General features: G+C 46.0%; 3 protein-coding genes across 3 annotated transcripts in view; 1 reads left to right on the top strand and 2 right to left on the bottom strand.

The window, feature by feature from the left end:
- Positions 1-1,561, bottom strand: part of LOC138768983 (transcription factor HES-3-like) — a 31,317-nt gene extending 29,756 nt beyond the window's left edge. The window contains exon 1 of the mRNA XM_069947106.1: positions 1,481-1,561. Coding sequence (XP_069803207.1) covers positions 1,481-1,483 — 3 coding nt within the window. The 5' untranslated portion in view covers positions 1,484-1,561. The remainder of the gene's footprint in view (positions 1-1,480) is intronic.
- On the top strand, positions 1,553-9,870 carry ICMT (isoprenylcysteine carboxyl methyltransferase). Its single transcript, XM_069947105.1, has 5 exons — positions 1,553-1,800; positions 2,326-2,414; positions 5,137-5,306; positions 5,639-5,856; positions 8,473-9,870. The coding sequence occupies exons 1-5, from the start codon at positions 1,588-1,590 to the stop codon at positions 8,653-8,655; spliced, it is 873 nt and encodes a 290-aa protein (XP_069803206.1). The 5' UTR covers positions 1,553-1,587; the 3' UTR covers positions 8,656-9,870.
- A 3,016-nt stretch (positions 9,871-12,886) lies between these two features.
- The window catches only part of RNF207 (ring finger protein 207), a 51,904-nt gene continuing 40,775 nt past the window's right edge, over positions 12,887-24,015 (bottom strand). The window contains exons 14-19 of the mRNA XM_069948958.1: positions 19,479-19,671; positions 16,741-16,926; positions 16,538-16,589; positions 16,046-16,163; positions 14,981-15,052; positions 12,887-13,194 (exon numbers count right to left, since the gene is read on the bottom strand). Of these exons, the coding sequence (XP_069805059.1) occupies positions 13,059-13,194; positions 14,981-15,052; positions 16,046-16,163; positions 16,538-16,589; positions 16,741-16,926; positions 19,479-19,671 (757 nt within the window). The 3' untranslated portion in view covers positions 12,887-13,058. The remainder of the gene's footprint in view (positions 13,195-14,980; positions 15,053-16,045; positions 16,164-16,537; positions 16,590-16,740; positions 16,927-19,478; positions 19,672-24,015) is intronic.

The following is a 24,015-nucleotide window of genomic DNA, read 5'->3' as shown; positions in this document are numbered from 1 at the left end:
TAGTATCCTGTATAACCCATGTAGTATCCTGTATACCCCTGTAGTATCCTGTATACCCCTGTAGTATCCTGTATACCCCTGTAGTATCCTGTATACCCCCCTGTAGTATCCTGTATAACCCATGTAGTATCCTGTATACCCCTGTAGTATCCTGTATACCCCCCTGTAGTATCCTGTATAACCCCTGTAGTATCCAGTATAAACCCCAGTAGTATCCTGTATAACCCCTGTACTATCCTGTATACCCCCCTGTAGTATCCTGTATAACCCCTGTAGTATCCTGTATACCCCTGTAGTATCCTGTATACCCCCCTGTAGTATCCTGTATAACCCCTGTAGTATCCAGTATACCCCTGTAGTTTCCTGTATACCCCCCTGTAGTATCCTGTATAACCCATGTAGTATCCTGTATACCCCCAGTAGTATCCTGTATAACCCATGTAGTATCCTGTATACCCCTGTAGTATCCTGTATACCCCCTGTAGTATCCAGTATACCCCTGTAGTATCCTGTATACCCCTGTAGTATCCTGTATAACCCCTGTAGTATCCTGTATACCCCCAGTAGTATCCTGTATACCCCCTGTAGTATCCTGTATAACCCCTGTAGTATCCAGTATACCCCTGTAGTATCCTGTATACCCCCTGTAGTATCCTGTATAACCCCTGTAGTATCCTGTATACCCCCAGTAGTATCCTGTATACCCCCTGTAGTATCCTGTATAACCCCTGTAGTATCCAGTATACCCCTGTAGTATCCTGTATACCCCCCTGTAGTATCCTGTATAACCCATGTAGTATCCTGTATACCCCTGTTGTATCCTGTATACCCCCAGTAGTATCCTGTATAACCCATGTAGTATCCTGTATACCCCTGTAGCATCCTGTATACCCCCTGTAGTATCCTGTATAACCCCTGTAGTATACTGTATACCCCCAGTAGTATTCTGTATAACCCCAGTAGTATCCTGTATAACCCCTGTAGTATCCTGTATAACCCCTGTACTATCCTGTATACCCCTGTAGTATGCTGTATACCACCAGTAGTATCCTGTATAACCCCTGTAGTATCCTGTATAACACCAGTAGTATCCTGTATACCCCCTGTAGTATCCTGTATAACCCCAGTAGTATCCTGTATACCCCCAGTAGTATTCTGTATACCCCCAGTAGTATTCTGTATACCCCCAGTAGTATTCTCTATACCCCCAGTAGTATCCTGTATACCCCCAGTAGTATTCTGTATACCCCCAGTAGTATCAGGCTGAGGATGTGACCACCACATGTAGTTCCCTCGGTGACCCTATAGGGGGCGCATAGGTTTCATTTGCCCGCCCAGTCCCTGCTGTCTATGGGAGCTAAATAGTAATAATGATTTAATAATAATAATTTTACATCTTTTCCTCTGCATACATCTGTATATAAGGAGAGAGACGGTAATGACGTCACCACTTCCAGTATAGCGCTGCACCACCGCTCACCATCCAGCAGGTGTCGCCACATTCGTACAGACGCTTCCTGCCTACGTCACGTACGTCAGAGAGCGGACAGGAAGTGCGCGGCCGGCTTCCGCTCTGCCTCCTCCAAGATGGCCGGCAGGGGGCTGGTAGTGGAGGGCAGAGTCAGCGTGCTGAGTTTCGTGCTCGGGGTGTCCGTCATCTGTCTGCCGTCCATCACCAGCCGGTACACGGAGCCGGGGCAGAGTCTGCTGGGCAGCACGCCGGGCCGGGTAACGCTGCTCGTGTTCGTAGCTCTTGTGAACGGGATCCTACTGCTCCTCTACCGGGCTCATCTCTACCAGGTACAGCCGGGGCAGGTGGCGGGGCGACAGACTGTGCCCCGGGGCATGCTGGGAGTTGTAGTTTTGTATCTGCTTTGGAGCCCTAGGTCCTATGACACAACATGAACAGCACCTTTAAGTGGAGTTTCCCTTTAAATCCTGCGTCTCCTTATGACAGGTCTGGAGTCGGGCATGCTGGGCATTGTAGTTCTCTGTGTTATAGAGCTTTAGCAGGAGAGTGACTGTTTGAAGTGGGATTTGAAGGGCAGCTCCACTTAAAGGCGATTACCATGTGGCTTCTCAGGTCCCTAGTCCTCAGCCTGTGGCTGTCCAGGCATGCTGGGAGTTGTAGTTTTGCAGCAGCTGGTTGGAGATCACTACTAAGGTGATGTCTATGAGCCTTCATACTGGAGAACCCCTCGAAGTGTCCAGGTCAGCGGCTGGGGACAGGATTGGAGGAGATTCCCTCTAAGAGGATTCCAGAGATCAGAGGAGCTGGGGGGGGGGGATCACTTGTCATGTGACTTGTGCCATCTGTGCCCACAGGTCGCCATCAGAGCCGCCTTCTTAGGCTTCACGTTCGGCTGCGGATTGTTGGTGAGCGTCACTGAGTCGCCGTGGAGACACTTCGGGTGGTGAGTAACCTCATAGTCTCTACATCACTTCCTAAAGGGGTAGTCCAGCAATAAATGTTTTCTATCAAATCAATTGGTTGCAGAAATATGTAGCTTACTTCTATTAAAAAATCTTCAGTCTCCAGTACTTATCAGCTGCTGTATGTCCTGCAGGAAGTGGTGTATTCTCTCCAGTCTGACACAGTGCTCTCTGCTGCCACCTCTGTCCATGTCAGGAACTGTCCAGAGCAGCAGCAAATCCCCATAGAAAACCTCTGCTGCTCTGGACAGTTCCTGACATGGACAGAGGTGGCAGCAGAGAGCACTGTCAGCTGCGGGCCTCTCAGTAGTGCAGCCTCGGGCCTCTCAATAGTGCAGCCTCGGGCCTCTCAATAGTGCAGCCTCGGGCTGCGGGCCTCTCAGTAGTCTTAATCAATATAATATATCTCAGCATAGAAGTAAACAAAAGATATATTCTGTTGATGTTCCATCCGCGGAGCAGATCTGTCTGTCTCACACTTTCTCTCTGCCTTTTGCAATTACATGTACTCTCACACACTCTCTCTTCTAGGTATATGTGCTTGCGCTCTCTCTCTCTCTCTCTCAGGTACATGTGCTCTCTCTCACTCTCTCTCAGGTACATGTGCTCTCTCTCACACTCTCTCTCAGGTACATGTGCTCTCTCTCACTCTCTCTCTCAGGTACATGTGCTCTCTCTCACTCTCTCTCTCAGGTACATGTGCTCTCTCTCACTCTCTCTCTCAGGTACATGTGCTCTCTCAGGTACATGTGCTCTCTCTCTCAGGTACATGTACTCTCTCTCAGGTACATGTACTCTCTCTCAGGTACATGTACTCTCTCTCAGGTACATGTACTCTCTCTCAGGTACATGTACTCTCTCTCAGGTACATGTGCTCTCTCTCGCTCTCTCTCTCAGGTACATGTGCTCTCTCTCTCAGGTACATGTGCACTCTCTCTCAGGTACATGTGCTCTCTCTCATTCTCTCTCAGGTACATGTGCTCTCTCTCACTCTCTCTCAGGTACATGTGCTCTCTCTCTCAGGTACATGTACTCTCTCACACACTCTCTCTCAGGTACATGTGCTCTCTCTCTCAGGTACATGTGCTCTCTCTCTCAGGTACATGTGCTCTCTCACTCTCTCTCAGGTACATGTGCTCTCTCACTCTCTCTCTCAGGTACATGTGCTCTCTCTCTCAGGTACATGTACTCTCTCTCAGGTACATGTGCTCTCTCACTCTCTCTCAGGTACATGTGCTCTCTCACTCTCTCTCTCAGGTACATGTGCTCTCTCTCTCAGGTACATGTACTCTCTCTCAGGTACATGTGCTCTCTCTCGCTCTCTCTCAGGTACATGTGCTCTCTCTCAGGTACATGTGCTCTCTCTCAGGTACATGTGCTCTCTCTCAGGTACATGTGCTCTCTCTCAGGTACATGTGCTCTCTCTCAGGTACATGTGCTCTCTCTCAGGTACATGTGCTTGCTCTCTCACACTCTCTCTCTCTCAGGTACATGTGCTCTCTCTCAGGTACATGTGCTCTCTCTCTCTCTCTCTCTCTCTCTCTCAGGTACATGTGCTCTCTCTCACTCTCTCTCAGGTACATGTGCTCTCTCTCAGGTACATGTGCTCGCTCTCTCACACTCTCTCTCAGGTACATGTGCTCTCTCTCAGGTACATGTGCTCGCTCTCTCACACTCTCTCTCAGGTACATGTGCTCGCTCTCTCACACTCTCTCTCAGGTACATGTGCTCGCTCTCACACTCTCTCTCTCTCTCAGGTACATGTGCGCTCTCTCTCTCTCTCAGGTACATGTGCTCTCACACATTCTCTCTCTCTCTCTCAGGTACATGTGCTCTCTCTCACTCTCTCTCAGGTACATGTGCTCGCTTACTCACACTCTCTCTCTCTCTCTCAGGTACATGTGCTCTCTCTCTCTCAGGTACATGTGCTCGCTCTCTCTCTCTCTCTGGTACATGTGCTCTCTCTCACACACATTCTCTCTCTCTCTCTCTCTCTCTCTCTCTCTCTCTCTCTCTCTCTCTCTCTCTCTCTCTCTCTCTCTCTCTCTCTCAGGTACATGTTCTCTCTCTCTCAGGTACATGTTCTCTCTCTCTCTCTCTCAGGTACATGTTCTCTCTCTCTCTCTCTCTCTCTCTCTCTCTCTCAGGTACATGTTCTCTCTCTCTCAGGTACATGTTCTCTCTCTCTCTCTCTCTCTCTCTCTCAGGTACATGTTCTCTCTCTCTCTCTCTCTCTCTCTCTCTCTCAGGTACATGTTCTCTCTCTCTCTCTCTCTCTCTCTCTCTCTCTCTCTCAGGTACATGTTCTCTCTCTCTCTCTCTCTCTCTCTCTCTCTCTCAGGTACATGTTCTCTCTCTCTCTCTCTCTCTCTCTCTCTCTCAGGTACATGTTCTCTCTCTCTCTCTCTCTCTCTCTCTCTCTCAGGTACATGTTCTCTCTCTCTCTCTCTCTCTCTCTCTCTCTCAGGTACATGTTCTCTCTCTCTCTCTCTCTCTCTCTCTCAGGTACATGTTCGTTCTCTCTCTCTCTCTCTCTCTCTCTCTCTCTCTCTCTCTCTCTCTCTCTCTCTCTCTCAGGTACATGTGCTCTCTCTCTCTCACTCTCTCTCTCTCCCGCAGGTACATGTGCTCTCTCTCTCTCACTCTCTCTCTCTCCCGCAGGTACATGTGCTCTCTCTCTCACACACATTCTCTCTCCCGCAGGTACATGTGTTCGCTCTCGTTCTTCCATTACTCTGAATATTTGATAACCGCTCTGAACAATCCTAAGAGCCTTTCCCTGGACTCCTTCCTGCTGAACCACAGTCTGGAGTACACGCTGGCCGCCATCTCCTCCTGGCTGGAATTCACTATAGAGAAAACCATTTGTCCAGGTTGGTGTCCATGTTGGGGCGGGAGCTGCGGGGTCCATAGACTGTGTGTCCTGTCAGCAGACGACCAGCGCTGTATATCCTCCTGTATCTGCACATAGCGCCCCCTGTAGATGACTCGCCCTCCATCTGTTCTGGTGGGTTAACAAACATTTAGCGGGGTCCCCGCTATAAGCGGTCACATCAGCTGGAGGGGGGGTCCCCGCTATAAGCAGTCTCAGCAGGAGGGTTGGGGGGGGGGGGGTCACCGCTATAAGCCGTCACATCTTTCTACAGCCACCAGTCAGGTTTCTCGCGGCTCTCCTCCATCTTTACGCCATTCCCCTGTGTTGTAGAGCTGAAGCAGATCACATGGCTGAGCGTCATTGGGCTGGTGATGGTTCTCTTCGGGGAGTCTCTGAGGAAATCTGCCATGCTCACCGCCGGCTCCAACTTCAATCACATTGTTCAGAATGAGAAATCTGAGTCGCACACTCTGGTGACCAGCGGCGTCTACTCCTGCTTCAGACACCCGTCCTATGTGGGCTGGTTCTACTGGAGCATAGGGACTCAGGTACGTACCCCAAATGTATAAATGTCTCTGACCTGCACTGCTTCTATTAACCAAGGGAACAGATCATACCAAAACACAAACACATAGGATGCCTATCGGCTGGATGATTGTCAGAGCCATGTATAACACAGACAGCCATTGATTTCTATGGGAGCTGTGTAATTCTCAATTTCTGAGCTGCTGCTCCATCAGTGTCCTAATACCAATCCCAATATTACTGCTCCCCAGTGTCTGCTCTCCCTGAGCCCATCAAATGTTATCTTACTGATGCCGGGAAATAATAGAACTGCAACGTATCCTGCAATTATCTATTATACAAGGATTTCCTGCACCAAGTAAAGAGCAAAAAACATTAATGCGGCTGCTTTCTATACGATAGAAAGTATAATATATAAACAGCAGCATGAATGTCAGAGGACAAGACTATAATCCTGCTCCTATATACAAGAATCTATCTACTATAAGGCCGGCTGGGTCATGAAGCGTCCGGTCTCTGAAAAGATCATCCCGGGCGGTACTGCAGTACCGGCCAGATGATCTTTCGGCCCGCAGAGTTCTGATGCGGGCGCATCCGTGTGCGCCCACATCAGAACTCTCCACTGCACGCTGTGAAGCAAATGGCCGGAGCCGCTCGCTTCATAGTGTGCACTGACATGGTTTTCTACAGTGCTATTCACTGTACATGTCAGTTGTTTGCGGCGCCGCTAGGGGTCCCGACCGGAGCATATACTATGTGTATACGTTCCAGCCGGGATCCTATAGACACCCAGCCAGCATATTGTCTCATATTTACGAAAAAATACCTTGTGTGAACATAGCCTAATACTGCTCCTATATACAGGAATAGAACTATTATAATACTGCTCCTATATACAAGAATATAACTACTATAATACTGCCCCTATATACAGGAATATAACTACTATAATACTGCTCCTATATACAAGAATATAACTACTATAATACTGCCCCTATATACAGGAATATAACTACTATAATACTGCCCCTATATACAGGAATATAACTACTATAATACTGCTCCTATATACAGGGATATAACTACTATAATACTGCCCCTATATACAGGAATATAACTACTATAATACTGCTCCTATATACAAGAATATAACTACTATAATACTGCTCCTATATACAGGGATATAATTACTATAATACTGCCCCCTATATACAAGAATATACTACTGTAATACTGCTCCTATATACAAGAATATACTACTATAATACTGCTCCTATATACAGGGATATAACTACTATAATACTGTTCCTATATACAGGGATATAACTACTATAATACTGCTCCTATATACAGGGATATAATTACTATAATACTGCCCCCTATATACAAGAATATACTACTGTAATACTGCTCCTATATACAAGAATATACTACTATAATACTGCTCCTATATACAGGAATATAACTACTATAATACTGCTCCTATATACAGGAATATAACTACTATAATACTGCTCCTATATACAGGGATATAATTACTATAATACTGCCCCCTATATACAAGAATATACTACTGTAATACTGCTCCTATATACAAGAATATACTACTATAATACTGCTCCTATATACAGGAATATAACTACTATAATACTGCTCCTATATACAGGAATATAACTACTATAATACTGCTCCTATATACAGGGATATAACTACTATAATACTGCTCCTATATACAGGGATATAACTACTATAATACTGCTCCTATATACAGGGATATAACTACTATAATACTGCTCCTATATACAGGGATATAATTACTATAATACTGCCCCCTATATACAAGAATATACTACTGTAATACTGCTCCTATATACAAGAATATACTACTATAATACTGCTCCTATATACAGGAATATAACTACTATAATACTGCTCCTATATACAGGAATATAACTACTATAATACTGCTCCTATATACAGGAATATAACTACTATAATACTGCTCCTATATACAAGAATATAACTACTATGATACTGCTCCTATATACAGGAATATAACTACTATAATACTGCCTCCTATATACAGGGATATAACTACTATAATACTGCTCCTATATACAGGAATATAACTACTATAATACTGCTCCCTATATACAAGAATATAACTACTATAATACTGCTCCTATATACAGGGATATACTACTATAATATAATACTGCCCCTATATACAAGAATATATATACTATAATACTGCTCCTATATACATGAATATATATACTATATACTGCCCCTATATACAGGAATATAACTACTATAATACTGCCTCTATATACAGGAATATACTACTATAATACTGCTCCTATATACAGGAATATAACTACTATAATACTGCTCCTATATACAGGGATATAACTACTATAATACTGCCTCCTATATACAGGGATATAACTACTATAATACTGCCCCCTATATACAGGAATATAACTACTATAATACTGCCTCCTATATACAGGGATATAACTACTATAATACTGCCCCCTATATACAGGGATATAACTACTATAATACTGCCTCCTATATACAGGAATATAACTACTATACTGTCCTCTGTATACTCAGGATCCTCTTGTACTTTGCAGGTGTTGCTGTGTAATCCGGTTTGCCTGGTCGGTTATACTTTGGCATCATGGCGGTTTTTCAGGGAGCGGGTGGAGGAGGAGGAATTTTCGCTGATCCATTTCTTTGGGCAGGAATATGTGGATTATAAGCGGAGTGTCCCCACAGGTTTGCCGTTTATCAATGGAGTGAAGGTGGAGCCATAAGGTGGCGCTGCAGCACAGTGACGCTTCCTGCACTGGGGATGTAGCTGGCGGCTTGGAGTCCAGCAGATCAGTAGACGTCGATCTTTGCTCCGGACTCCGACTCCGGAGATCCGACCAACGGGGGGCGTAGGATGATTTCGCTCTGAAAACCGACATCACAATACAGGGAGGGGACATTTTCTATAGAACTTTTTATATATAAATCTATTTAATGACGCTGAGCCGATCAGAAGACACTTATTTCCTGTGCAGATCTGCTGGTGCGTGGACGGGACACAACGCAGGACTCCTGATGGGGTCTATGGAAATCCCACAGATCGGAGGCCTGCTGGAACTTCTTGAAGCGGAAGCCGTGAGAAAATGCAAAGAAGGATATAGGATTTAAAGGGGGCAACCAGAATTGGCAACACAGCTACCGCAAAAACAGTGCCACCCCTGTCCTCAGGTTGTGTGCGGTATTACAACTCTGCAAACCTGCACTAAACCTGAGGACAAGAGTGGCGCTGTTTGTGGAAGAAGGCAGCCATGTTTTTATAACTCCATAGGTATATGGATAACATGGGACCTCTGCCACTCACGAGAATGAATGGGCTAGCAGTCTGTGAAATTCAGTGGGGGGCACAGTGGGTGGACTCTAGGACCATGTTGTTAAAGGGGTTTTTCAGGCTAAGAAATATGGCCGCTTTCTTCTAGAAACAACGAAACAGTTCTAGATTGTGTAAGGTGGGTGCACAGTCCGGATTGTGAGGACCCTCTATAGCTATGACAACCGGCGTCACCATGCAGTGTATGGGGCACAGACCAAAGTTACAGCCTACAAACCACCCATCGGGCATGGCGCAAAGTCGCACTTTTTATGGTGTTTTTGATTTGTATTCTAGGTGGGGGCCGATATCTGTAGGGTGGGCACTGCTTCCCCCCGGTCATTATAGCTGTGGGGTGGGCCCTGCTTCCCCCGGTCAATATAGGTGTAAAGGGGTTATCCAGCGCTACAAAAACATGCTCCTCCCCCCCCAGTCATTATAGCGCTGGTTGGTCCCAGTTCCAGTGGCCGCCACATGGATGCCGTGTTCTCCCTATAGTGTCTCCTGGGTAACAATGCTATGACCATCCTGTAGCCCCCCACTGCTCACAATGGAGACTCCACCTGAGGACAATTCAGTATTAAGTAGATGCAGAATGAAATGAGTGGTGATGCTGCATTGGGGGGGGGGGGGGGGGGGGGGGTGATTGCATTATTATTTTTTCTTTAATACTGTTTTTGCACTTTGTCTTCTCCATTCACCTCCAGAGCTGTTTTCAGAATTCTGCCGGTTGCCTCCATGCAGTTTAGCCTTACCTATCATCTATACTGTCAGATATGGCTGATCTGTAGCAAATGTAAACGACCCTGATGGCTTGGAGTGGAGGGGCTGACTCTTATGTATGTATGTGTGTGTGTGTGTGTGTGTGTGTGTGTGTGTATATATATAATATATATATATATATATATATATAAATAAAATATATCTCATATGCATGCACACACACTCGGTCACAGTGAGGGTGCATGTTACGGGAGGGTTAGCCCCCCCTCCAGGCATTTGCTATAAGGCTGTCCCTGTATAGTCCCCAATGCTTCCAAAAAGCCATGTGACAAGTTTTTGATGGGGTCTGAACCCCCGGCCCGTACTCATCAAACCTTTTGACATCTCTGTAAAATATATCAGACAGGGTGTTGTCACCTGAGCTTCCACAATGCTCTGAACGTCTCTCTGGATGTGAATGGAGAATAAAACCTGTGAGAATCTGTAGAGGAGAAGAACAGCAAAGTACTTACAGGGTTCCTGGAGATTTGGGTCCAAAAGATTTCCCTTTCTGTATCAGTCAGAGCTGACACTGGTTCATAGGCCGGCCCACAATATGGCCGCCTCCTGCGTGGTCCCCATAGACCGGCCTACAATATGGCCGCCCCCCTATACCCCCAGCCTGTGCTTTCCTTCAGACAATCAGTAGATGTGATGGGGCTGGGGTGGGGGGATTTTTAACCCTTAAGCCCCTCAGCCGGTGATCACACAGCGGGATGATATTACTTTGCACTTCTAGGATTGTATATTCCGCTCTGCATGTGTACATAGCACATTATACTGGAGGTAAAATAAAGAATTCTATGGCTTTACACATTTATACTCTCTGTACAAGTCATTCACCTCTTCATGTCCTCCAGCAAACACTCTCCATATCCTATAGTGTAACAGCAGCACAGAGGATTTCAGACAAGGACCTGACCTTACTGGCTCACAGGATTCCTCAGATTACAGAGATGTCATACTCTGGCCCTCCAGCTGCTACAGAACTACTGCTGCCTGGGCATGATGGGAATTGTAGTTCTGCAAAAGCTGGAGGGCTGAGGACCTGTGATCTGAAGTATCCGGCCCATAATGTCTGTGAACTCTGGTTCTGCAAGGATTTTCCACAGCAGGGTAATACATCTACTTTGTGATTAACTTATTTAAAGGGGCCCTTCAAGGGAATAAGGATTGTCCAAAACGGAGAATGCCTTTAAATTCCTTAAAGTATAAGACAGGAGCGAGATCCAGAAACTATGTGTAATATAAGGACAAATGCCATAAAGGAGCACTCTAACATCATAAGTCCTTACAGTCTCATGTGACATTGAGGCTGCGTTCCCGCTCTGGAAACATATCGGGTAACGGCAGCTTTCTATATGATGATCGTGATTAGCAGCCATCTATATGACAAGATGGCCGCCTTTACCAGATATTCTCCCAAAGCGGAAACATAGCCCAAATGAGCTCTCCGAGAATAGAGAAAGACATGGCTTCTCTCCTCCAGAAACAGCACCACTCTTGTCTTCAGTTTCCAAGCGGTATTGCAGCTCTGTTACATTGAAGGGAATGGCGCTTGTAATACCCCACAGAACCTGAGGACTGGGGTGGCGCTGTTCTACAAAATAAATGCAGCTATGTATTTTTTATATATATTTTTTTAATCTGGACAACCCTGTAACAGGAACAGACTGTGACGGATTATCAAACATTCTGGATTAGAGGAAAGAATTAAGTCCTAAGCAAGAGCAGGTGGGTTAGAGAAGAGCCTGAACTATAACCTAATGGGCGCCCCGCCATCTTCTGAATTTATTACTTACAGTTCTGTGCTGTAAGTCATTGCTAAACTATCAGAAATTTGGGTTTAAATGGGCGCTGTCCCTTAAAAAAACAACCCTTTTACGCTTCAGAAGTTTTAATGGTCGTGATGAGAACCAATCCGAAGAGAGTTCTCCTCCGCGCTCTGTACACCTGACTCCTGATGTAAGTCAATGGGGTCATGTGGTGGGGAGAGATTCGCTCAGCCACAGACTTCTCCCCTCCTATTCTTGCCATCACTCGGGCCCCAAATAGATCAAAACTTCTGACTCGTCAGTTTTTTTTGGTTTTTTTTTACCCGACAGGTGCACCTTACAATTCCCACTATTTCCCCCACACACGGGGAACTTCTTGCGGTTGCACAGGGGGTTTCTCATCTACAGAAGTCTCAGATTTTAAAACAAAGCAGAAATGTCCAACTTTTTACACCATGCCTGTCAAGTGGGAGGGTCTTAGTGGAGAAGAGGAGGAGCTTCCCATGTGTTAATTAAACCCTATGGTGAAAGTCCTGTATTCCGGCATTTGATAATCCAGAACTTCACATTTGCAGATCCAAGGTAAATGAGAGATGTTTGATCCTGTTTTGATTCTTTTTTTTAACCCTTACTGTTCTGTGGCCGTCTAATAATGCAGAATGCTGGATGATCTGGAATCTTCCAGGTACCAAGAAACCTACACACATCCATACTAGATAAGGTATACACACACAGCTCAGTATGTAGACTTGGGTCAGCTGACATTCGGGGAGCGGACTGTGATACAATAAACAATGTATAATAGATTTAAAGGAACAGTCCCCTCTCAGCTTACACTTGTAGGAGTCGCCTAGTTTATATATTTTTGCAAATACAATCATTTAGCAAACTTCCCTCCTCCTGATACACTGCTCTTTACTTCCCATTGTTGACAGCCTATTGTCTAGGTTACGGACCACCACTCTGCTCTAAAAGCAGTGGTCTGGCTAGTGTATATATTGCTATAATGTAGAGGGATAGAGATAAAGTGGATATATACTGTATATTATCTATAAATATGTATGCTATAGCTATATATACCCCAGCCACACCGCTGCTTTTAGAGCAGAGTGGTGGTTGGTAACCTGGACAACGAGGTGTCAACAATGGGAGCTTAAGAGCAGCAGAAGGAGACAGTATGAGGAGTATGATTGTATGTGCAAAGTCCTCCAGGTATAAGCATGTTTGCTGAGAGGGGAATCCCCCTTTAACACACCCAGACACTAAGCTATGGCGTCACCCCTCATGTGTTTAACCCCTTCCAGTTTGGCGCGCTCTGCTTCAGCCTATAGTATTCTTTGTTTTTCACCAAAGCGTCTTCGCTCGTCTTCGGCTCCGTTGGTTTTTCATGTTGTTCTTCTGAACATGACGAGTCGTTTCTAGGATGAGAAATGTCATTGATTACATGTATAGGCAGTGATGGCGCCCCCTATGGGGAGATGCATAGACCAGGCAGGGAGGAGGCAGAACAGATGTGGAGGCTGCACTACTGAGGCTGATGGGCACCTCTGAGGCTGCACTACTGAGGCTAATGAGCACCTCTGAGGCTGCACTACTGAGGCTGATGGGCACCGGTCCCCTCCTGGTTCACGGCTGGTGCCCAGATGCCATGCGGATCACCATCTACACTGCACCACTGACGAGGGGTCATCTCATCAGTCAGTGGTGCAGCCTCCATGTAACAAACCTCAGCAGAAATTTTCCCTTTTTTTGTAAAGTAGATGACCTATATGGTTTTTCTCTTTCAGGCTCAGTTCACCTATACGCCCAAACTCATCCATGCTGTCTAATAAACAGTGTACACTTTAAGGGGTCATCTAGGATTACAAAAGCAGACTTTCTTTCAGAAACAGCGCCACACCTCTCCTCAGTTTGGATGTGGTATTGCAGCTTGGTTCCACTGACCTGACTGAAGCAGCGTTGTAATACCACACACAACCTGGGAACAGGGGTGGCGCTGTATTTGTGTTTTCCTAATCCTGGATAACCCTTAAGGCTATGTTCACACAACATACTTTTTATGAAAAGCACGGCCGTTGTTTTCAATTAAAACAACAGACATTCCTTTTATACTACAATAATTTGCATTAAAGTCAATGCAAACAACGGCTGTTGTTTCACACAATGTATTGAACAAGGGACGTTTTTTAGTTATTTCCGTCTGTGGTCCATAGACTTCAGTGCAATTTTTATTTAGACAACACCTGTTGTTTTAACTGCCAAATAACATCCATTGTTTATACTTAGTCTGAACATAGCCTTAAAGTCTGCCTGTTGTTTCAAAAGACTAAACGCCTGTCTGGTTTTGTTAATTAACCCTGAATAGTAGTGAAAGGTGATATTAGTGCTCTCACTCACTATGGTGCACTATTGTTTGCCAGTAGTACTCACTTAAGGAAGTCCTCTCTGCTGCACATAACACTATCCAAGCCCCGCCCCCACTTCCTGTGTTCTGTCTTGGTCTCTCTGAGATGTGACTGTATCCATCTGCTTATAAATATACAGCTGACTACATTATAATTATTATAGGTTATCTTAGATGCTCTTGGACTCTCCTGGGCCCTGAGGACATGTCTGTAGTATATGATGCCCAGCTTACACTAAACATGTTCTAATATAACCTATAATAATTATAATGTTATAATGTGATGCCCTCTGACCCCCCCTAGGTTGTACGGACATGTCTGTAGTATAAGATCCATAGCTTACATGTGTTCACATTATGAGATTTTTGCTGCAGACTCCATGTGTTTGATCGGACCCCCCATCACCCCCCCCCCTTCTGTCTGGAGATTTATTGCCATCACGTTCCCGTCTCTCCTGGTGATGTGGTGAATGAATTTAATTGACTTGTTGGAGAGAAGCCATATCTCATAGTGTAGTCTGTAATCTCTTCCTCGCTGTACTGACGATACGGTAATCTAATGTATCCAGCGTGGACCCCGATCTGCAGCTGACGCATTGCTTTCTGACCAGGTGACCACGCTGGACGCTCAGCCCATGTGATGCCTCCGCCGTCTGAGATCTCCTGTATATCTAGAGTGCAGACAATCGTAGGGATATAGTATAGTATAGTATAGCACTAAATACACCAGGGGGGAAATGAGGCTTCAGCCCTTTAAATGCCCGGCACTGATAGGGTAGATAGATGGGTGACCTCTGTACCTGGTGTGCAGCTCCGTCCATGAAGAATCCTCGAATATCTTCTCTGGCACATCTTCCCTCGGCTCTTTTAACCTAAGTGACACAAACCGCATAGATGTCAGTCCATATACTGTAGAGGCAATGAAGGCCCCTGCCCTGTGGAGCTCGGTTATAAGGGCAGTAAAATATATCGAGCTGGTCGGGGGACAGGCGTCTCACAGGCCATCACAGGGAAGGCAGTGTCCATCATACTAAATGGTTTATAGGGAATTAGTCCGGTCAGTACAAGGTACAGAGCTGCAGACACAGGCAGATAGGCGACACATGATGCCGCTGTTCTTGCTGATAGCCATGTGCAGAGTTATAAAATTGTATTTTGGAAGCTGAAGCAACACAGAGGTGATGCTGAGCATGAGCATGCATGCTTCCTCCCTCCCACACCCCTACCTGCCTTGACTAAATGACATATGAGGCTAGATGCTCAGCTATGTATGGCAATCAGTCAGGACAGAGAGGGTGGGGGAGGGAGGAGGCGTGCATGCTGTGGCTCAGCATCACCTCTGTTGCAATTCAGCTTCCAAAATACAATTTTATAACCCTACAAATGGCCGTCAGCAAAGAGCGGCATTATGGGTTTAATCTCCCTATCTGCTGTGTCTGCAGCTCCCTACCTGGTACAGACCTCACAGATGTCTCAAGGTTAATAGTCATTTACTATCCACTCTGAGAACCTCAGTGGATGGATGTTCCTGAGTGAATGGAGCGTCTATCTACGGCCACCACACCAGTTACTGTTTGTAGGACGTCCGTACATACAGAGTATAGAGCTCAGCAACGTTCAGAAGTCCCATAAAAATGGATGGAGCAGTGGCTGAGCATGCCCGCTGCTTCTCCATTCACGTGGGGGAAGATTGACCTCTGTTCCCAGGATCAGTGGAGACCACCAATCAGCTAGTCACCCCTGTACACAGAGGATAGCCTCTTTGAGACAAACATGAACCTACTTATTGAAGGTTTCTCTGGTCGCACATCAAAGCCCCCCAGGGATGAAGACCCCGCTGTCAGACACTCTATGACTATTCATACCTGGGCTCCAGACGCTCTTTAACCTTGGCGATGGATCGGACGTACGGTGCAATCTGCTTGGCGATGGTGGTTAAGTAGCCGTTTTCTTGCTTCAGTTGCTGGAGGTCGTGGAGCTGAGCTGGTTATGAAGACCATCGATTAACACTGAAGCCATAAGAGTAGGGGGGACAAACCTGCCGCCCTCCAGCTGCTGCAGAACTACAACTCCCATCATGCCTGGAGAGCTTACGCTTTGGCTGTCCGGGAACAATGGGAGTTGTTATTTTTCATGGGCTTGAGGGCGGCAGGTAAGATATCTGCATTACAGGAGCGGCTTCAGACTCAGCAGGGACTTTACTCTCTAAAATCTGCAGCGACTCCACAACAGAAGGCGTTCTGCGGATCTGCAGGTGTGGAATCTAGTGTGGATGGAGCGGTCAAGGGGGTCACACGAGGACAAAGGGGTCACACAAGGACAAAGGGGTCACACGAGGACAAGGGAAGCTGTCTCACCTTCATAGATTTCCTGCTCATTTGCAACTCTCTGATATGTTTCCTCCCATATCTAGGATAAAGAGAGACAACAATATAATCCTTCCGCCTTGTGCCTTGTGCTATCCTGCCGCCCGTTTCACACATCGCTAAGTAGCAGAATGAAGAGAAGTGATGGGAGAGCTCGCTCCTCCACCACTTCTCCATCATGACAGGGGACTCACCTCCTCGAACGCCGCCCTCATCATTTCTACAGACGAGTATTCGGAGGCGATCTGTACGTCCACCTGCAGGGACTTCTGGATGATATCGCTCATGGTGTCCGTCTTTATAAGAGAATGGTGTTTGGTGAGGTCTCGGTGCAGCTCCTGGACCTGGTCCTTCAAGTTCTGGATCTCCAGCTGGATGGTCTGAAGGGGAATTACAGGTGACCTACAATTCACTACCATAGGCTATGTAAGAGACCGGCTGTTCTGTGACCTGGCCGGGTCATGGAAAGGCTGGTCTCAGAGAAGATCATCCCGGTCGGTACTCAGCGCTGCTGAGTTCTGATGCAGGCGCATCCGTGCACGCCCGCATCAAAACTCCTTGCTGCACACAATGTGTGCACTGACAGGGTTTTCTGGGGCTGCTATTCATTGAATAGCAGCTGCAGAAAACTGACATGTCGCGGCGACGCTAGGGATCCCGGCAGGAGTGTATACCATGTGTATGTATATATGTACTGTGTGTATACGCTCCGGACGGGATTCCCTCACCCTTCAGCATAACGTAAGTTCCGTACTAATCATGCCCGTTGCAACGACAGCCGGGATTACTGTGGAATTTACGTTGTGTGAACATGTCCATAATCTGTATGATGCATCAGCTACAACTCTACAGACATGAACAGCACAACAGGACCACTAAGACTTAGGGCCAACAGCATCACCAAGACTAAGGGCCAACAGGGCCAACAGGACCAACAAGACTAAGGGCCAACAGGACCAACAAGACTAAGGGCCAACAAGACTAAAGGCCAACAGGACCAACAAGACTAAGGGCCAACAGGACTAAGGGCCAACAGGACCAACAAGACTAAGGGCCAACAAGACTAAGGGACAACAAGACTAAGGGCCAACAGGACCAACAAGACTAAGGGCCAACAAGACTAAGGGCCAACAGGACCAACAAGACTAAGGGCCAACAAGACTAAGGGCCAACAGGACCAACAAGACTAAGGGCCAACAAGACTAAGGGCCAACAGGACCAACAAGACTAAGGGCCAACAAGACTAAGGGCCAACAAGACTAAGGGCCAACAAGACTAAGGGCCAACAGGACCAACAAGACTAAGGGCCAACAGGACCAACAAGACTAAGGGCCACCAAGACTAAGGGCCAACAGGACCAACAAGACTAAGGGCCAACAAGACTAAGGGCCAACAGGACCAACAAGACTAAGGGCCAACAGGACTAAGGGCCAACAGGACCAACAAGATTAAGGGCCAACAAGACTAAGGGCCAACAAGACTAAGGGCCAACAGGACCAACAAGACTAAGGGCCAACAGGACCAACAAGACTAAGGGCCACCAAGACTAAGGGCCAACAGGACCAACAAGACTAAGGGCCAACAAGACTAAGGGCCAACAGGACCAACAAGACTAAGGGCCAACAGGACCAACAAGACTAAGGGCCAACAGGACCAACAAGAATAAGGGCCAACAAGACTAAGGGCCAACGGACCAACAAGGCTAAGGGCCAACAGGACCAACAAGACTAAGGGCCAACAGGACCAACAAGACTAAGGGCCAACAAGACTAAGGGCCAACAGGACCAACAAGACTACGGGCCAACAGGGCCAACAAGACTAAGGGCCATCAGGGCCAACAAGACTAATGGCCAACAGGACCACCAAGACTAATGGCCAACAGGACCACCTAGACAAAGGGCCAACAGGACCACCAAGACTAAGGGCCAACAGGACCACCAAGACTAAGGGCCAACAGGACTACCAAGACTAAGGGCCAACAGGACCACCAAGACTAAGGGCCAACAGGACCACCAAGACACCAGCCTTTTGTGTTTTTGAGACGAGCAGAAGAAATTACATAGAGCTCCCCCAAAACTAAACCCCCTCCTACTCCTCCTCCTTAAGGAGGCCGAATTCATCCGATCCATAATAAACCATTGCTCTGAGGTGACACAAGGGGAATGCCTACACTGGTACACTGCAACGAGTCCATCAGCTGTGAACGGGACTGGGTCATAGTCAGTCCCAATGTATGAGCTGACTGTTCTCCCCTGTATAAGGTTCCATGTGCAGAGGAGAACGCAGGCCCCAGCCAATGATAAGACCATTTTACCAGCGATAGCACAGGTTTGCGGCTGTGAGATAAAACTAGAGACACTGACCCCCGAGACTGCATGCCGATCAGCTAATAGCTCCATAGTGACAAGAATGCCTTAAAGGGATTGTTCACCAAAAATAAAAAAAATTTCAAATCAACTAGTGCCAGAGATTTGTAAAAATATCCAGTCTTCTAGTACTTATCAGCTGCTGCATGTCCTGTAGGAAGTATTGTATCTCTCCAGTCTTCCAGTACTTATCAGCTGCTGTATGTCCTGCAGGAAGTGGCGTATTCTCTCCAGTCTGACACAGCGCTCTCTGCTGCCACCTCTGTCCATGTCAGGAACTGTCCAGAGCAGCAGCAAGTCCCCATAGAAAACTTCTCCTGCTCTGGACTCCTGACATGGACAGAGGTGGCAGCAGAGAGCACTGTGTCAGACTGAAAAAAATACACCACTTCCTGCAGGACATACAGCAGCTGATAAGTACCGGAAGACTTGATATTTTGAAATAGAAGTGATTTTTTTTTTTATTAACTACCCCTTTAAGCTGTCCCCCAATTTGGAGTGTTATGAAGTGCTATACACTCATAACCAAAGCTTATATATCACTACAGAACGGATCCATCACCTACCCTGTACATGTCTTCGAAATTTCGGCAATGTTTAGTGAAGGGGTTGTCCTCTCCCTCGGCCAGCAGGACTTTGGTGCTGATGTATCGGTGCATGGTGGGTTTACGAACAATGGTCCCGGTGATGGACAACTTGTCGCAGGATGGGCTACATCCGGGCATTATTAACGCTTTGCAGCATGGACCACTGGAAATCCTAAAGACATAGAGATAATATTGTCACAGGAGTCAAAGGTCCTCATCATGTGCCCACCTGTATGGTAGATGGACCAGACGGGGCCTATCCATACACACTGTGCACCCCTACCTCTCCCCTTGCACCGACTCAATTACTTTTACAACTTTGAAATTTTTTTCCTTGAAATAAAAAAAAATCTGAGGGTCAGAGTCAGAGGGATTGTAGACTGATACCCCGATACATGGGAACAATGACACCCCGCATGTCCGACAGTAACCAATTAAAAGCCACTTACTTGAATCAGTTGACAGTAATGTGCTATGATGTAGAACTGTATAAATCCGCCCTGTGTAATAGAGTAACTATGTGCAGCGCAGGGTCCCCTCTCAGCTTCCACCTTCAGTCTGTGCTACATATAAGATGCTGCAGCTTAATGTGCCATCCACCAGCCTAAATATATACAGACCGCGCTCTAAGAGTTCCCTGAAATTCTGATATAAATAGTGCGGCCAGGGCATGTGCTCTGTAACCCCGGCATGCCGCTAATCACCCAGGTGCGAACACAAAGGGGCATGTGACCCGCTGACTAAGGAACGCGACAGCACAAGGCAGATAAAAGGAAAGGCTGCTGGTCCCCTGCCAGGGGCAAAACACAGGCATAGAAACTATAAGAATCAATAAATAATCAAACTACATTTATTTTCTGCTTTCCATAAGTATCCAATCTATGCGATACTACTATAATGTATAATATAAATGCCCCTATATACAGGGATATAACTACTATAATACTGCCCCCTATATACAGGAATATAACTACTATAATACTGCTCCTATATACAGGGATATAACTACTATAATACTGCCCCCTATATACAGGAATATAACTACTATAACACTGCTCCTATATACAGGGATATAACTACTATAATACTGCTCCTATATACAGGAATATAACTACTATAATACTGCTCCTATATACAGGGATATAACTACTATAATACTGCTCCTATATACAGGAATATAACTACTATAATACTGCTCCTATATACAGGAATATAACTACTATAATACTGCTCCTATATACAGGGATATAACTACTATAATACTGCTCCTATATACAGGAATATAACTACTATAATACTGCTCCTATATACAGGAATATAACTGCTATAATACTGCCCCCTATATACAGGGATATAACTACTATAATACTGCTCCTATATACAGGAATATAACTACTATAATACTGTCCCTATATACAGGAATATAACTACTATAATACTGCTCCTATATACAGGAATATAACTACTATAATACTGCCCCCTATATACAGGAATATAACTACTATAATACTGCTCCTATATACAGGAATATAACTACTATTATACTGCCCCTAGATACAGGAATATAACTACTATATTACTGCTCCTAGATACAAGAATATAACTACTATAATACTGCTCCTATATACAAGAATATATATACTATAATACTGCTCCTATATACATGAATATATATACTATATACTGCTCCTATATACAGGAATATACTACTATTATACTGCTCCTATATACAGGGATATGACTACTATAATACTGCCCCCTATATACAGGAATATAACTACTATAATACTGCTCCTATATACAAGAATATAACTCCTATAATACTGCTCCTATATACAGGAATATAACTACTATAATACTGCTCCTATATACAAGACTATAACTACTATAATACTGCTCCTATATACAAGAATATAACTACTATAATACTGCTCCTATATACAGGAATATAACTACTATAATACTGCTCCTATATACAGGGATATAACTACTATAATACTGCTCCTATATACAGGAATATAACTACTATAATACTGCTCCTATATACAGGAATATAACTGCTATAATACTGCCCCCTATATACAGGGATATAACTACTATGTTTTTTCCCATTCTGTTTGCTGCAGCTATGGTGAGCGCAATACCTTATCCAGACTTGTGCTGCTTGGGGGCGACCTTCTCCGCCGGCGGTGCTGGCCGGGTTCTGGTGTGGTGTTTTCGGGTCTGGTCCTGTGGCATGGGGGTCGCAGGGCCGTCCCATGGCCCCCGTTCCCTGGCTGTGCACGCCTGCGGGGTTGGTGGCCACTGACTGGCACGGTGTGGACTTAGTGTAGGGACCCATGTGTATCAGATACCGGCACGAGGTACATGGGGCAGTATGGCTTGATCAATTCATACACAAAATTCTGATGTGTTTTTTATTTAGCCAAGCGGCACTAGTATCAGCCATAGGTGTGAGGTGCAGCACTCTGTTTCTTCCCTGAACCGCATTTTGTTTCTCTCTTTTCTCCGTGTTTTGCACTCCTCCTGGTGAGACCCACATGACCGCAATTAGCAGGAGACACCTGAGTGCACATGGTTTTAATCCCTCCTGTTTTTTCCCATTCTGTTTGCTGCAGCTATGGTGAGCGCAATACCTTATCCAGACTTGTGCTGCTTGGGGGCGACCTTCTCCGCCGGCGGTGCTGGCCGGGTTCTGGTGTGGTGTTTTCGGGTCTGGTCCTGTGGCATGGGGGTCGCAGGGCCGTCCCATGGCCCCCGTTCCCTGGCTGTGCACGCCTGCGGGGTTGGTGGCCACTGACTGGCACGGTGTGGACTTAGTGTAGGGACCCATGTGTATCAGATACCGGCACGAGGTACATGGGGCAGTATGGCTTGATCAATTCATACACAAAATTCTGATGTGTTTTTTATTTAGCCAAGCGGCACTAGTATCAGCCATAGGTGTGAGGTGCAGCACTCTGTTTCTTCCCTGAACCGCATTTTGTTTCTCTCTTTTCTCCGTGTTTTGCACTCCTCCTGGTGAGACCCACATGACCGCAATTAGCAGGAGACACCTGAGTGCACATGGTTTTAATCCCTCCTGTTTTTTCCCATTCTGTTTGCTGCAGCTATGGTGAGCGCAATACCTTATCCAGACTTGTGCTGCTTGGGGGCGACCTTCTCCGCCGGCGGTGCTGGCCGGGTTCTGGTGTGGTGTTTTCGGGTCTGGTCCTGTGGCATGGGGGTCGCAGGGCCGTCCCATGGCCCCCGTTCCCTGGCTGTGCACGCCTGCGGGGTTGGTGGCCACTGACTGGCACGGTGTGGACTTAGTGTAGGGACCCATGTGTATCAGATACCGGCACGAGGTACATGGGGCAGTATGGCTTGATCAATTCATACACAAAATTCTGATGTGTTTTTTATTTAGCCAAGCGGCACTAGTATCAGCCATAGGTGTGAGGTGCAGCACTCTGTTTCTTCCCTGAACCGCATATAACTACTATAATACTGCTCCTATATACAGGAATATAACTACTATAATACTGTCCCTATATACAGGAATATAACTACTATAATACTGCTCCTATATACAGGAATATAACTACTATAATACTGCCCCCTATATACAGGAATATAACTACTATAATACTGCTCCTATATACAGGGATGTAACTACTATAATACTGCTCCTATATACAGGAATATAACTACTATTATACTGCCCCTAGATACAGGAATATAACTACTATATTACTGCTCCTAGATACAAGAATATAACTACTATAATAGAAAAGGAGAAATATGCAGTCGCACTCACCCTTGAACTTTCAGCTTGGCGGCTTTATTGCAATTCACAAGGTGCGGGGAGGGAGAGGACTCAGGTGTGTACGCGTCCTGGGACGGCCGTTTCGGGGATACGCCCCCTTTGTCGTCCAGGTGGTGTCACCTGGTCGACAAAGGGGGCGTATCCCCGAAACGGCCGTCCCAGGACGCGTACACACCTGAGTCCTCTCCCTCCCCGCACCTTGTGAATTGCAATAAAGCCGCCAAGCTGAAAGTTCAAGGGTGAGTGCGACTGCATATTTCTCCTTTTCTACTCCAGTACCTCTCACCTCTGTAGTGTGCACCCCCTTCCAGCAGCCACATTCACATATGCTGTCTGGCCCAAAGGACTTATCCCAGGCTTCCATCTAGTAAGTGCATAGTTTTGGAGTGGTGCAGGCTTCTGTATCTCACTACCCAATAACTACTATAATACTGCTCCTATATACAAGAATATATATACTATATACTGCTCCTATATACAGGAATATAACTACTATAATACTGCTCCTATATACAAGAATATATATACTATAAGGCTATGTTCACACAACGTATATTTTTGTAAAACCATGGCCGTGATTATTACGGAAATATATGTTACATATCCGTCTATGGGATCCTGGGCGGAGCGTATACACATAGTACATATATACATACACATAGTATACCCTCCGGCTGGGATCCCTTGCGGTGCCACAAAGAACGGACA

This window comes from Dendropsophus ebraccatus, chromosome 12 (assembly GCF_027789765.1).
Source record: "Dendropsophus ebraccatus isolate aDenEbr1 chromosome 12, aDenEbr1.pat, whole genome shotgun sequence".
In the NCBI taxonomy this organism is placed as follows: Eukaryota; Metazoa; Chordata; class Amphibia; order Anura; family Hylidae; genus Dendropsophus; species Dendropsophus ebraccatus.
This window is presented reverse-complemented; position numbering and strand designations above follow the sequence as displayed.

Coding starts and splice junctions, on each gene's coding strand:
- ICMT (XM_069947105.1), top strand. CDS start 1,588: ATGGCCGGCAGGGGGCTGGTAGTGGAGGGCAGAGTCAGCGTGCTGAGT. Junction 1,801..2,325: donor ACCGGGCTCATCTCTACCAG/GTACAGCCGGGG, acceptor CTGTGCCCACAG/GTCGCCATCAGAGCCGCCTT. Junction 5,857..8,472: donor ACTGGAGCATAGGGACTCAG/GTACGTACCCCA, acceptor TGTACTTTGCAG/GTGTTGCTGTGTAATCCGGT.